Genomic DNA, 16,172 nt, shown 5'->3' on the forward strand with positions numbered 1-16,172 from the left:
CGACAGACAGGAAAGGGGGGCAGAGAGAGGGGATGACACGCAGCAAAGGGCCGCAGGTCGGATTCAAACCCTGGGCCGCTGCAGCAAGGACTCAGCCTCGGTACATGGGATGCCAACTCTACCAACTGAGCTAACTGGGTGCCACACACACAACTTTTAATTGTAATGGTCTTTAGATTGCACTGACTAAATTTGTTTGATCCAATCAATTATCTAGGAGGAGTTAAAATACAACATGTGCAAATTGCCAATTACCACAAAATGAAAAATGATTGTACTGAGTTAGCACACAGGTCCAAGAGGCTTTTTTTGTTGGTCTGGACATGAAACATGTGCCTAACAATTTTCATGTATCTAGTTGAAACATGCCGCTGTGGCAGCCTTGTTGGCATCTTCTAGGGGTTGCTATGGAGCCATTTTGCCACACCCATGAACAAGACCAATATCAGATGTGAAAATATGTCACTTGTGACATGTATAACGAGTTTCATGAGTTTGGGGGGATGTTTAGATCACCAAAACTGCCAATTGTTAAAGTTAACATCAACATTTACCTTTTAGCGTTTAGCAAATAGTCACAAGATTCATAACATATCATCATCAATGTCTTAAGAGTCTTCTGATCAACCTGCTATGCGTAGTACATGAAAGTATGAAACATATGAGTTTGTGTTGCCAGTAGGTGGCCCTATGACTATAACTGAATATTTCGGCATAGATGTGTTCAAGGTCCATCCATTTTAAAAAAAAATAAAAAAGAAAAAAGAAACTATAACCAGGGTGTTCAGATAGCTAACCCTAACCCTTTAAACATAAACTATAACCAGCTAAATTTTGTTTATAAGAACAGGAGATAAAGGCGCATATGAACCTGTTGCACATTCTCCATATTCCCATAATATTAAAAGCTTGGCTCTTGCAGTTTAACACACCAAATTATCTCTGGTTCTCCTACCATTTTTCTTCCTAAATCAAGGATGAAGCTTTTTTTTCCAGATGGATGGATTAATCTATAAGTACTTCCAATCGTGTATGTTTACTGTACATATGTGTAAGGGTCTGCAGGTTTCATGCTGCATTATTATCTTGAGTGGTGAAGAAGGGATTATTGTTCTAGAATACTTTTTAATGGGACTAAAGCTTGATGTAGAATGTCAAGAGGCTGGGATGATTTCCATTTTGTAATGTACATGACTGAGCAGACTTTGTATTCACATGCATGTGTGTGCCTCACTTCCTCAGTGCAACATATGTTTGTGCTCAATATAGGGCCGTTAGCGCTGCAAATGGAGGCATAATTCTTAACCTCTTCATGGTTCTGCCTTTTGTCTTCAAAGCAGACTCTTCGCAATCTTTCTCTCCTACTGCCACAACTACCACTTAAAGCTACACACACACACACACACACGCACGCATGCGCATGTACACCTACACACACACATTTGTGCCTGAACACATATGCAAAACTAACAAAACAGACTGTCTGTGATCCCCTAAAAAGCTTCTCAAAAATAAGCCCAAGTAACTTTTATTCCGCGCACACGCAAGCATGTGCACACTCTTTCTACTTTACACAGAGTATATTCTCTCAGAGCAGATTTGCATACTTATTTTGATTTTGCTTGTTGTTTATGTCTCCGATTGCGAGGTGTGACCCACTTGCTCTGTTCATTTTGTCGCTATTAAAGGAAACCCTCATCCTGCTATTTCTTCAGCAGAAGGGTACAGGTTTTCTAATTGGTATAAAATCATAGAACTCTTAAAATGAACAGGGAGTACACCATAGAAATTAACAGTGCAAGATGAGTATGTGTTGATTATTCCTCAAGGATTTTTAGATTATGCTTCCCGATTTATTGTTGTCTTGTCTCATAATAAGACAATGTTCACACAGACAGCCTCATATGGAGCAAGATGAGATGCTCTACATGAACTCTATATGAATGACAACTTAAATCAGAAGAAAGAAGGAGATGAAAATGATTAAGAAATCAATGATTTGCATTAAATATTCCGTACTGTAGCCTCAGGTTTTCATTGGTATTTAATTGCTAATTATTGTGTGTATGTGCACTTTGGAAACAGCCATAATTAAAAATGCTGTGGCATTACATCCTAAGGTTTTTATCTCTGATTAATATGCACTTTCAAACCACCACATTAGTGGAGGCTCAGGGGCATGCATATTTAATAAGAAAACTATCTACTGTTTTGCACCTGGCTACAGGTGCACAGTTGCACAACTGAAGTCAGGCAACAGAAGGCGGGTGTGAAACCTTATAGCACTGACTATTGATGTGGTGTCACTGACCATGTGTCTTTTTTTTCTGCTCATCTCTGATTACATGTAAGCGGATACTACCTGACGGCAAGCTGCTTGAGATTCAATATCTGACAAGATGGAGGCAAAGCTAAGAAAGAGAAATAGGAGGAGATGCTGAATAACATATGTATATGGGTGGCAGTGCTCTTTCATGCTGTTTTTCCTTTTCCACAGCACATGGTACCACTTAATTTAGCGAGAGAATTTGTTTTCGTTTTTAAATTGATTCATATTTGTAATGCACCCTACTACCTCTCTTGTGGAATAATGTCAGCCGGCAGCTATTGGCAGCAAGAAGAGATCCGCTGGCCATATTTGTAAAAACTGTGTGGTTTACTAACATACACCATTTCTCTAGTGGAGGCTTCTTCTGTATATCCTACCTGAAACTGCCTCTCTTTTCCCCTATTTTCTAATATCTGTTCTTTTTTATAATGATCTATTTTTCTCCTCTCCTAACATCAGAGCTGTTCCTCAACCAACTGTTTCATGCTTTTCTTTTCTTCCATGCTTCTGCTCTGCTTCCCTCTGGCTCCACTAACCCTTGACCCCTTCAGACTGGCAGTATGAGGGTAAGAGGGCAAACATCTGTTGTCTCTTTTCCTTTTGTTTTATTACATTCCTATGTTCGCTTTCACCTGCTCGCTCTCTCCCTCTCTGTCTTCCCTGTTGAAAGACATTTAATCTTAAACTTCCCTCACATCAGCTTCAGAGCGTGTTGCCTTGCAGCGCCTATTCCTCTACACTAGACACCTCCTTTCCTCCTGTCTCCTCCTCTCCACCTCTCCTGCTGCCCCATCTGGTACTGTCTGTCAAGCTGCCATTACCTGTGTCCCATGTGCTTGTACCATCTAGCTGCTGTGACCTCCATCTGTGAAGCCACTCTCGTCAGTGCTTTCTGCTTATGATGTTGCCACATGCTTTGACCACCCTGTTTGTCTGGTGTCAGTGTCGTACAGTCCATTCCTGTTGATGTTTTTTGTGGTAGCAGCCATTGATGTCACCTGCTATAAAAAAGATGTGTCAATGTGACAGCTTATGGCATGACAGAAAGACACAGTGTAACAATATTTTGAGGTTTATTTCCTCAGACCAATGAAATATTTACAATGTCAAGATTTTTGCAGTGTTGTTCTATCATTGCTGTCGGCTATATTCAGACAATACTGTGTCAGTCCTTTATTCAAAATTCTATTTAAGTAAAAGTTGGAGAAGTATTGGAAGCAAAATGTGCTTAAATCCTTGTGACTAATTATTATAACATTATTATATTATCATATAAAATTTTTAATACCGAGGCATCAGTACTGTAAGCACTGTAAGCCATTTTTGAATACTTACCTATATACCTATATACCATAAAGTTCTTTCTTTGGTCAAGTGGATCCCAATTGTGGGTCATAAAATAAACCTGGAGTAGAGAAAAGATTAATGGGGAAGTGAGAAAAGACAAAAAACAAGACCTTTCTGTATTTTTGCTTTTTTAGTGAAACATTGGAGAATTTTACCTTTTTGAGCCTCAAACAATCATTTGAAGAAAACTATCTAAAAAGTTTAAAGGGTAAAAGTCTCTTTGGTGGAACTGCTAAAACCTTATAAACATCTGAAATGTGACAAGGGTCCCCAAGTAGAATTGTTTTTTGTAGTCACAAGCCAAAAAGGTTTGGAAACGGTTGGGAAAAGGTTTATTTAATAACAATAAGCTGAGGATATGCTTTATCTAAAGTGTAATGCCATGTAAATGCTGCCATGAAGCACAATATACTAAAGGGATTGCAAAGTAAATGATTTATAGTAAATATAGCATCCATGAATTGAGCTTCTTTTATGTTAATTAGATTTTGCTTTTTTGCATATACAGAGTGTAAGCTGTCCAGACCAGGGCCCCCTGCAACCATAGTGACCATTGATGAGGAGAGTCCCAATGGTATGTACCAAACAGCTGCCCACCTACGCGCCTCACTTATTTTTGCTCCACTTCATTCTGTATTCCACTATGGTAAATGCTTCTGCACTCAAGTGGCGTGGATTACACTGTTGGGATTATTTCTGTACTACAGTGAATGTTGCTTTGGTAATGCAATACATATTAATACTTTCCCTGTTGGGATTGTTGTGTTGTAGAGTAGTGTAATCGAGTACAGTCACTCAGCTGATGGCTCTTGGGGCAGGTTGAATATAGGAGATGTTTTGTCAGACATACTGGATTGTCATTTTGATTGTATTTTTAAAGATAAATAACTTCCAGTTTTTCTTGGTGTTTATTTGTTCTACTCTCCCAGGGTAACTCGGAGGTGTGCGTGTATATGTGTGTGTCTTAGTGAATGAATACAGATGGTGTTTGGCATACAGACGTGACATGGGGCTCCATTAATGAGTAGTCTGCTCCCTACACAGGTTGTCTTTACTGTGGTATACCTGTGTTACAGTAGTACATGAATCACTGATGCATAGAGCAGACACGCAGCACTCAAGCGGGTCAGGTGAAACTGTTCTGCTCCTCTTTTTCTCATCCTTTTTCATCTTCTTCTGGCCTCTCCAGCACCTGCACCCACTTCTCAGCTCTCTTTAGAATCCCTTTTTTTTCTCATGGCTCTTTGCTATGAGTTTGGAGAATTTGCCATCTGTGTTTTGTTGATTACTGTGTAGTGTTTGTACGAATATGTGTGTATGTAATAATGAGTGCTGACTGCTGCTTGGGGTGGAGCTATATGTTCATTGAGGGAATGAGAAATGCATTCCCCTAAATGGAGCAGGTGTGTGTTTGTCTCACTTGGTTTTCCCTGCAGATATTAGTACTGCAGGTTAATAGAGTTTAATGAGTAGCTCTCACTGAAGATAGAATCCAGAGCTTGTTTATACAATCAGAATAGTGTTGCACAGATGCTTCACTTCTCTGCTATATGTGCTCTGGGCACTGCGATGTGGGTGATTGTGTGTCTTAGAAAAAATATGTTTGTGTGTGTGTGTGTGTGTGTGTGTGTACATATGCATGCACCTTATGTGCATATTTGTATCCAAAGAGCTTGATCCGGTGGCTCTGTGTCAGATGAAGGTGCCATTTGTCAATGCAATAGCCTCCAATCCAGGCTGTCATACTGTCTCACCTACTCCTTCCTCTCTGTGTGTGCAGCTGTGATTTGGGGCTTTGATCGATTGCCGGGGGAATGTGTGAGATGGAGGTAGCCAAGCCTGCATCCGAAAGCCTCCCTCGCCCCACATGTACCAATGCTCTGTGTGTGAGGGATTTGCACTAATCTCCCTCATAAAGCACTCATTTACCTGGGATATGGGTCTCTTCTGGCTCCACCGTCCTTTTATTTATCTCTCCTTGATGAAACGGCCTAGAGCCCGTCCTCCCCATAATGGAATGTAAAACAGGCAACCCGCCGTTATTGACCAAAGCAATTATCCTTCTAAATGTGTTTCATCTCTTCTCTTCTGTCACACAGAAACCATACAAATGGCACATAATAAGATTCTATCTTTTTTGAGCAGTTGCTTCTATATTCATTCATGTCAGTGAATGGGAAAGCAAACAACTTAATCACCCGTCTGTCTGGCTTTGTTTGGTGTAGGTCAGAAAAGATAGACAAACAAATAAATGTGTAATCCTGTTTCCCTTGGCTCCTCAGAAGAACAAATTTAACACCAGTCATAAGAGCCAAGAAAATGTAGAGTTCCTTGTGGAAAAGGTGTGTTGCTCAGAAACATGATAACATTTGCATTTGTCAAAGCACTGTATTTTATCAACAGTTCATTTATTGATTATCTAAACTGGAATCATATTTGACTCAGTCAAGAAGAAAGAAAGTAGACCTTGCCACTGCGACCCAGATAAGTGGGTAATAATGGATGGATGGATGGATGGACCTTGGCATAGACATTGTGAAATAAGCCAGTTTTCTTGGTTCTAGCTTTTTTCAGTTTAAGCTTGCTGTGTTTTATTCTTGGAGGTTTTCACTTTAGAGATGCTGAAAGTCACGAGGGGATAGCAACCCGGTTGCTCAAATGAAGCGTAACATGTTTAATTTATCCAAGCTGCTGCTTCTGCAGACCCACTGACAGGTGCCAGACACAGCACATAAAGTCTCACTCACTTGCAGAGTAGATCTCTAATGGGAAGACAAAGCTTGTTTTCTATAGGCTATAGGCTTTGCTTGTTCTGCCTATGAGCTAAATCAAAAACAGTTAATCAGATTGAAGAGATTTCTATCACATAGGGTAGGGGCAGCTGGATATAAAGAGAGAGGAAAGAGAGAGAGAGGGTGTATTTTCTCATTGACAGAAAGCTTCCTACAACAGCAGTGGGAAATCAGTGTCCATAAATGAGGATGCCGTCTCCTAGCTTTCATCTTGTCTCTGCAAATTCATGATTTGTATCAACTGTTGCCTGAAGCGTGTGAGGATCCTCTCAGCCCTCTGCATATTGAGCAACAGCTTATAGGAAATCAGAAACAAGTGTTGCTGAAGGGCTTTATTTAAAATATGTCAGTGTTCATTCTTTTATGTGGTTTATCTGCCAAGGTAGATTCACTTTAAATGCTGATAAATCTTTGCATGTTGAGGATGGCTGACACCCACTTGAATGAGGCAATCAAAGTAAAAATCCTCCATAGGCTGATGATGCAAGTAACTGTATCACTAAAATACATGCTTGACCTTTTACCATTACCCCCTAGATACACTGAATGTTCAAAGCAAGTGGTTTGATGGGTAAACCTGTTCACCAGTGCTGCAAGCTTGGAGGGGTTCCTTTGGTTATTGCATCCCCTCTTCAGCACAGTAACACTTTGCCATGGGCCAATTTGTTCTCCTCAGATCAGCCTGAATATATAAAAGAAGTGCAAAAGAAAGATAATAAAAACTTCATGTCAGCATGGCAAGCAAGCTGTTAATATTATGACCTATTGAATAGCGCGGCGCTGAGTTAAGCACACTATCAGCTTACATGCCTTTTTCCACATAAAGATTATTCGATGGTAATTTAAGTCCAGTTTCATTTAAATTTGCATAGGCTTCATATTTTCATTGTTAAATAAGAAATAAACTCTTTATTTGAATAAGATAGTGATGTAAATGTTATGCGAGTGCAACACTCCAACACAAAGCACTTCTAACTCTATCACTTAATGGCCTTTCATTGTTACAAGTACTCAGACCAATCATTCATGTGATGGAAAGTAGACTCTTTTGAGAAGGAAAAAATATCCTTGTCTCGCCTCTGCCTCTTCACGCTCATCTCTGAACATGCACCAAAGTCAACTACACAAAGCTCTTCTGCTGGAAAAATGAAATGACAACCGCGCCAGAGTCTGTGTGAAGACAAACAAAGTGAGCCGCTTAAAACTTCTGCAGTGTTTCAGCTGCTTTCTCTGGTCTATTGTCAACTTCTTGCTTTCATCGTCTTATTTGTGTGTTGTGTTTAGACTCTGTGCTTCTGTTTTTAGACCCAAGACAACTGGCCACAGAGCAGCCTTAACACAGCATTAAAAGATTTTACAGAGCTGAAATGATGGCAAAAAGAGAAAAAATAGAGTGCAGATGCTAAATACCATGTGGTCTGTTTAAAGGTCTCTCATATCATCCACAATGACTAGCTCTCATTGAGTGGTGCAGGCTTTCCTCCTGAGGACAATACCAGGTCCTGTGTGTCTATTGGTTTGCCTCCAGGACTCAAAGGGCTTGGAGGCAGCTCTAGAAAGTGTTAAATGTGTTAGCAGGTTTAAACAATTAATGAGATGAGCCAGCCTACGTGAGTGTTTTTCTCAGTCGCCACGGACTTATTAGCTTCTCTCCTTAAAGTTAATTCAATCCCTCACACTGTTTCTCTCCACCGAGCTTGTCATTAGTTCGATCATACTCTCTGTTGCTTCACTCCTTTACATTAAAATGAAAGCATCTCCCTTTCTTAACGTCTGCTTCTTCTTTCTTCTTTTTTCTTTTTTTCTAGACACAACATCTAGCCAAATGTGGGAGCTTAATGTAGTCTGATCATGTACTATATGATGCATGATTCATTTTATGTACCTGTAGATACATCTAACCCTTGAAATATGGAAAGTGAATAATACATTTGAATTTTTAATGCTTCTTTCGGACAGTGAATATTAAATCAGAATATAAAGTCATTAGGTACATCTCAAGAATAAATGCACTGGCTGGAAATTAAATGTGTAGTTCAAATTTAGGGTCAGTTTCCGTAATTAAAACTGAACTACCTCAGACCTACCTGAGAAGTCTGTAATTTTCCACGAGTTGCACCTGGAAGACAGGAACATTTCCTCCAAGGTTAGCTTTACAGTGAGCTAACACTCCAGTTAGACACCCACAAGCACTGTAGCACTATGCCTTACTATGATGAATCCTCAAACACCTATAGTCCTGAATTCCTCTGGTTTGAAACAATAGTAGTTGTCAGCGGGGGAGCAAATTGATGTATAGGGCTTTCAGGGTAGCCCTGTACAAATAGCAAGGGCATAATTTGTAACCTTTTTGCCAAGTGCTATGAGATTGACCCCTGGCTGAAGAGAAGCACAAGGCATATTTATCCATCATTTGCCACAAGTGAATGGAATTACCTAATTGTTAGCCACATAGCTGCCTTTGACTTGCCCAGGAAATAAAATTGCAAGGTGTGAAGACAAGGCAAAAACCTGAATTAAGAAAATTACATTTCATCACTTACATATGAAAACAAATAAAACCTCTGCTATATAAACAGTCTATTCACCGTGAATACATTTAGGAACAAATACTCGCTCACTCACTCTTACTTGCAGCAGCCCAAGGACATTCATTCTGTTTTTTTGTACCAATGAGATGATTGCGGTTGTGGTGCATCATTTCCTAAGTCAATTTTTATGCAGACTTTTATTGCTTTTTACTGCCTACACATTTAGTTGGCCCGAAAGCACAAAGACTACTCCTTGGATATATGCACTTTACTATATTACTACTATGGCATACTTCAGAAACATGGGTACCAAGTAATGAGTTTCAAAGCAGAAAAGGTAGAAAGTGAAAGTCAGCTCACTAAATAATCTTCCCTTGCTTGTTGTTTGTTGTCATTAGCCTGATAACTGCAGATAGGTTAGCTAGCATTAGTCATCCGGATACATGACAGGAACGGACTTAACAAAGTAGAAATAGTAAGCCCCACTAACTCTGTCCTGACCCTAACCCTAGCACTTATCTCTAACCCTTTTCTCTCACAGCTTGGTGTTGAGGGATGGTCTTTTCCAAACCATCACAATTTCTTATGTCCAATATCTGATCCAGTGCATTTGGTTTGGTGAGCGAAATTGTTCATTTTAAATAGCTTCAAACCATATTGATATTCTCACAAGGTTGAATTTAATTCAGGTCAGCTTTGGACATTCTTGTTCTGCCTAATAATTGCAATTTAACAGGAGAGGAAACAAAGTGTGTGTGTTTTGTGCTTGTTTCTATTTATGCACAGTTAACTTTTTTATAATTATATCTATAATTAGGTTTGAACATGTTCACTCTATTCCTTATTCTGTCTTTTTAACACACGCACACACGCACTGGTCTCTGTTCCATACTATGATCACACCCAGTTCTGATGATTGCTATGTCATCAATATATAATTAGAGCCTGGCTGAAAGGCGGGATTAGTGCGCAACACCTGCTCCTTGTGGATTAGAGAGCAAAACAGGAGAGTAGGGAAGGAAGCGAGTTACACTGTAACAACCTCAATACAACATCTATATTTGTGTATGGTTTGTACACCTAACAAGCCAATTTTTTATTTTTACTTAACATAATTTATGGTAAACTCTGTCTAAAGGTCTTTGTTTATTAAATTTAAAATGGCTTGCAACAGGATGTACCCCACAGTCTGCTTGCCCCTAATTAGGCTACTAGTTGTGTCAATGCTTTTCTTTAGAAGTGGAGAACATATTTTAGTGTGCAAATAAAAACAGCAATTACAGAATATTGTGAAGATAAACGGTCAGCATAATTACTTCCATTCCTGTTGTAAATCACTTTGTGCTTATCGTCATTATGCTATAAAACAGGCCTTTCATGTGTTATGCTGCACTGTGCCATTATTTGCATGAACATACTTGTATTCTCTGAGGTTTTAAATATCAATGTAAAAGGCTCAGTCTCTGAGATGCAAATAATCACTGAGTCAAATTGCTTAATCCAATTTAATGTCTTTATGCATGATCTGAGAAATGATGAGAAAATAACATGAAAGTGAGAATATGAAAATAACCCAAACAATGCTGTTTTCTCTCACCAGATTTTTTTTTTTTTAAGAGGTTTGAAATAAATGCTTTTTTGTGAGTGCTGGTCCTGGCATGAGCATGCAACCCTCACTGCATTATTCAGCTGGTTTTCCCCAGAATATGGTGTGATTGTCAACTTAGATTAATAGTATCATCATAGACTATGTGTTTTTTTATTCACATCTCTCTAAGGGAATCCCAGTGTTCTTCCACTGCAGCATTTCCCCCTATGTACGTGAAGAGACTATAGAGCAGAATGATAGTTGCTAGTTTTCCACACTGTACTGTGGCACAGGCGAGTGGGGAGATCACTGCAATATGTAAAAAGTAACTTGTTGGCCTCTGTATGAACACCACAATAAAATCTCTTCCACAAATACAAAAAACAAAAGTGGAAATTGTTTACAGATTATGTAATAAATGAGAAAATCTTTTATATTGTATTTCACTTGACATTCAAAGAGTTTTCCTCACACAAAGCTGCGGACCAGACCAGAACACTGTTTTGATGGCATCATCAGTAGAGAGATCTCGGAACGGTTCCACTGAAACAATGATGCCAAGTTTGTGGGCATTATAATGATGCTTGGGGCAATTTTAATGATGCTGGCATTTTCTAGCTCATAACTGTTAACACTGCAATGAAACCGAGGTTAATCAAAACCTCCTTGAGTCTTTGTAGTCGTACGCAGGTCATTGTCAACAGACAGGACCATGGTTTTTTCTCTGTGAGGGCCCCTTGTTATGAAATATTGGTTGTATATTCTACATTATACCACAACATGTTGGATAGGTGGATTTATGTTTTTCCAGAAAATTAAAGGAAGGTAATTTTCCACTATAGGGGAACACATATGCTGTCTATATATTTGTGTGTGTGCTTGCAAGTGTTTTCTTTAGTAACCTTGATGAAACCTGCTCTGAAGGCTTATTTAGAGGCTGTCTGTGTTGTGTTTATTTGTGTTTGTGTGTTGTGTCAGCCGGGAATTTGCATTCCTCTGTTAATAAGATATGGAACATTCACCAATTAATTTCCAGCATATTGTAATGAGATTGTGGATTAGTTTAATCCTCACATTAGGCTGAACAGACATTAAAATGATTGGTCATTCATATTTCATTTTTGGATCTCATTTTCAAGCAATACAAATTTGCAAGCAGAATACAATATGTGCTGTTCAACAATAGAAATGTTGCTGTTGAAATTGAACCATCTAATGAAAACGAGGACCACACTCCCACTTTCATTTTCTGTGCTATTTTAACAGTCATGGTTGTAAAATAGTGGTGGTAAATGGACTTTTCAACCTTTCTAGGACAAAATGCTTTAAAATTTGCTTCTGATTCACCCATTCACACTTAAACACTGGGAGCAATTTAAGGTTTGTTGAGTTGTTCAAGGTTTGACTCATTAAGCCTGCATTTACCCAACAATCCACTCTTACCTCCTGAGCTATAGTCACCTACATTTATCAGTTGTTCCTTTCCCACAACGCAACATCCAAATCTCGACTGCCTTCTTGACCTTAAAAATTCATGTGTAATGGCTGTAAGACTTTGCTGACAGCTGAGACCTGCTGTTGAAATATTTTGGCTCTAGGGTTGGCAATGTCAATTGGCTGGTCTAAACTAAACTGAAATATCTTAACAACCATACACTTTGTACAGGTAGTCCAGAATGGTGATCACCTGACTTTTCATCTAGTGCCACAGGTCAAAGTTTTTACCTATTCAGTGAAATACTTAATCATCTACTACCACTGCTACTTTATCATCTTGTACAGACATTTGTGGTTCCCAGATAATGAATTTTAATGACTTTGGTGACCCTCTGACTGTTCCTCTATTGCTACCATGAGGTGATATGATCATATGATGTATGGTTTTGAGTGAAATGTCTGAACAGCCACTGGACTGAATGTAGTATAGACATTTATTAACTTATCCTATGGTGCTATCATGAGGTCCAATCCACCTCAGCTTTTTTAATAATTAGCAAATGTTGCCGTGTTAGCAAAATGCAATGGTGATCATGGTAGACACTACACACCCTAAACATCTGCATGTTGGCACTGTCATTGATGTTAGAATTTAGCTCAAAGCACCACTGTGCCTATAAGAACAGTATCACAGAGCTGCTGGCTTGGCTGTTCGCTCTTTGTCTTATTGTTTAACAGGTTTATACTTGGAAATTAGGTTCTTGAGAAAATGTATGTGACAGCAATAAGAAATGGTATAATTGCTGCTGGAACGTTGTTAAGGTGTTAATTACTGTCTACAACACAGCTAAATGCCAAGACTGAGCTACTCTTGAACCAGCTTTCTTGATCTCTCAGCAGCATAGACCGTAATCACACACTCCCCCTATTTAGTGACAAATGAGGCAGGATGGGATGAAATATTCTGTCAGAGACAACAGTGAAATTGGAGGATTTATGAACTTATTTTATTGCAGTACGTTGACAGTGTTTTACTTGTCAGTGAGTGCAGTTTATAGGCATATTATAATTTTTGTTCAGTTGAAATAAAACGAAACAATGCATGAATGTTTGCTGCAAATATTGTGTTTTATGTTCCATACCCTTGAGAGGCTGTGTTTACATCTTTTCTATAAAAAAAAATAATAATTGTCAAGGGGTGGCAAGACAACTATAGATCAGTTATATCAGAACTGAGGAGTAATTCTTCATTTAAAAAAAAGCAAAGAACTGCACTGAAGGCTTTTCTTGATGGAAAAGATGTTTTTTGTCTCCTCTCGACTGGCTTCTGTAAGAGTTTGACTACATTATGTGGTTTGATTGGTTGAAGTACCTGTCCTTTTCTGACAGTTTCCAACTATGACTTCCTAGATGGTTCTGTGTAGTCTAGCACAGTCAGGTTAGTAGAGGCAGTGAAGTGAAGTGTTGAGCAACTACAAAGTATTTAGTCATGTTGAAGAGCAAACCCCATTCTTAGTTTTAAATGTGGTTATTGCGTACTACACTGGAGTTGTGTCATACTTTTTTTTTTCCACTATTTTTGTCTACATGGGACAACTGTATGATTCCAACAGATTCTTTTAGGACATCATCTTAAAGAACGATATATTGTTTAGAAAGAAGTATATAAATATTTATATTATATTTATATAATACATATATAGATTATAAATATGGATAAACATCATTGAATGTGATCAGAAAACTTTGCCTGGAATAAATCTAGCTGTTACAGTTAAAGAATAAATGCCATGTCCTTCTTCCTTCGCTCCAAAGGCTAGACCCAAGAAAGATTAGTTGAACCCCATCCTGATGTCATTCCAATGTACAGTTTCATAGAGAATTGGTTAAAACTTATGGCAAAAGAGTTGCCATCTAGTACTCAGGACATCTTTTCAAGTCAATGTTATGTCGGTCTCACATTCATTATCAATGGAGCAGCTCCAGGCAGTAAATCAGAATGACATCACAGATGAAAAGCTTGGTTCTGGAAATTTGATCTAAGGACAGACATCATTTATGTGAGAATCCGATACTAACTGAACCTGTTACAGACACAGGTTCAGTTAGTGTCATGCAGTGGTGGTTTATCTGTTTTTTAAGACAATATTGTGATTTTCACACAGGGTTATATGGCCTCCTGCAGGATGCATACTGGTAAAGAATATATGCTCAAGGCTTTTCCAGTTTCACATCGCCCTTACGCTTGATGTAAAATAGTACACCTGAATGGTTATAAACAGCCCATAGAATCTGATCATTCAGAACAACCAGAATGTTATTCAAAGCATTTGAGTACCCTTTTTAACTGAGCTATAAAATACGTGCCCTGCTACTTATGTGCTTTAAATGTGTTCATGTAATTAAAGATGAATCACCATAGCAGTGTAGACAGATGCAAAGCTATCAGGTATTTAAACACTGATAGGACTTGAGCCATAGATCCAGGCTGTCTCAACGGAGCTAAGTCTCACATACCATTTCATGTTACTCAAGGTAATAAAGGCTTTTATCCTGGCAACAGTTTTCTTTTATAAAAACAAAGTTTGTACCAGTTTAAAGAGCTTTAATGGAGTAGATGAAGGTCTTGGACTGCCTGGCATACTCATTATAAGCAACCCTGAACCCTGCCATGTGTTAAACCTATGATATACAATCCACTGATCTCTACACTATGCTGTATGGGATTTCAATAACCTTATCAAGGACATATGCTAATGCATTAAATCCTTTCCAAAAGTCATAAAGTGTGACTCATGTCAACATCAGAGTTTTTAGGAATGGTACACGACAACATTGTAGAAAATGAAGTAAAAGGTGAAGAGTAAATTTGTGTTGTAACATCACATTTTTACAGCAGAGCCTACATGGATTATTCCACACAACAAAACTCCCAATACAAAGTGCTAGCTCAAGGCTTAACTTTGTCATTTACTGATAACAATGTGTGCATGCATCACATACCATGCTCCATACAATCCAATACTCGCATTGTAGTAGACCAACGCTTCCCCACCCCTCCTCCACCACTCATCTTTTCTTTGCAACTGTCTTGGTGAACCAGCAACCCTCCCTTTTGTTTACATACTGCATGTGCCTCCACATTGTGTTAAATGACGATAAAGTCGAATTGAATTGAATTGTCATTGTGTTAACAAGGACATGTGGGTGCTGTTGTAATATATACCTTGGTTGCAATTTAATATTTTGTAAAGTGAATGTATCTTGGAATTAGAGGTTACATAAGGATATTTTTATATATTAAACAGCAGCTTCCCTGAATCCAGTGGACTACTTGGAAGAGTAATAACGTGAAAAAAAAAGCCTGTGCTTTATTGTTCTTCAGCAGATGAAGCAACAACAGCCTTGTTATCTATTTTAATGCTCTCTCCTCAGAGACAGTGTTGATGGTTTAATGTACTTTTTGGCATTATCCATTAAGTCTGTGTTATCCATCTATTCTTTCACCACACAATGCCCAGCAACAAAGCAGCCATGTTTCTCTCTTGAAAAGCCAAGACATCACTTGATTCTTATGTAGACAACATATCACCGTCCTACAATTATGTAATATGAGCTGCCTGCACTGTTCTGACTGTAGTCTGACCAACAAAACAAAACCACATTACATTGTTATGAATTTATGCAAGTTGCACTGTCAAAACTATTTTTCTGGACCAATTTGCTTCTTTGACTTATATTCAAAAAGAATTTTATTACATTGAAAAATATGACATGTGGGTGAGACTCAAAATGAAATAATAATCTATCACATTTGTTAGCGCGTTAGTGTTAATTTTATCACTGTGTGACACCTGTACCACAGTGAAAGTTTTATTTTGAATTTTATGAAAGTTGATTTTCAACATACTAATTTTTGTCAAGAGATTCAAATTAAGTTATGAAATTGCAACTATTTTTAACATTTGTTTGCAAATGTGTGAAATGATTTAATCTTTTATCTGTTTTCAACAGCAGTTGATGTAGGCAGCCATTATTAAAACAAAAAAAATACACCTGTACCTACAGTGCTTGCATGCAATAGAACATATATATTATTATTATTATTATTATTATTATTATTGTTATTATATATTACTATTATTATT

The 16,172-nt window shown here is 38.2% G+C and overlaps 1 protein-coding gene across 1 annotated transcript in view; it reads left to right on the top strand.

Annotated features, from left to right (window-relative positions):
- The window catches only part of pcdh15a (protocadherin-related 15a), a 139,712-nt gene that overhangs the window by 10,042 nt on the left and 113,498 nt on the right, over positions 1-16,172 (top strand). The window contains exon 2 of the mRNA XM_035663542.1: positions 4,185-4,250. Within this exon, the coding sequence (XP_035519435.1) occupies positions 4,185-4,250 (66 nt within the window). The remainder of the gene's footprint in view (positions 1-4,184; positions 4,251-16,172) is intronic.

Source organism: Morone saxatilis, unplaced genomic scaffold (assembly GCF_004916995.1).
Source record: "Morone saxatilis isolate NCDOM2014 unplaced genomic scaffold, NCSU_SB_2.0 Contig19, whole genome shotgun sequence".
NCBI lineage: Eukaryota > Metazoa > Chordata > Actinopteri > Moronidae > Morone > Morone saxatilis.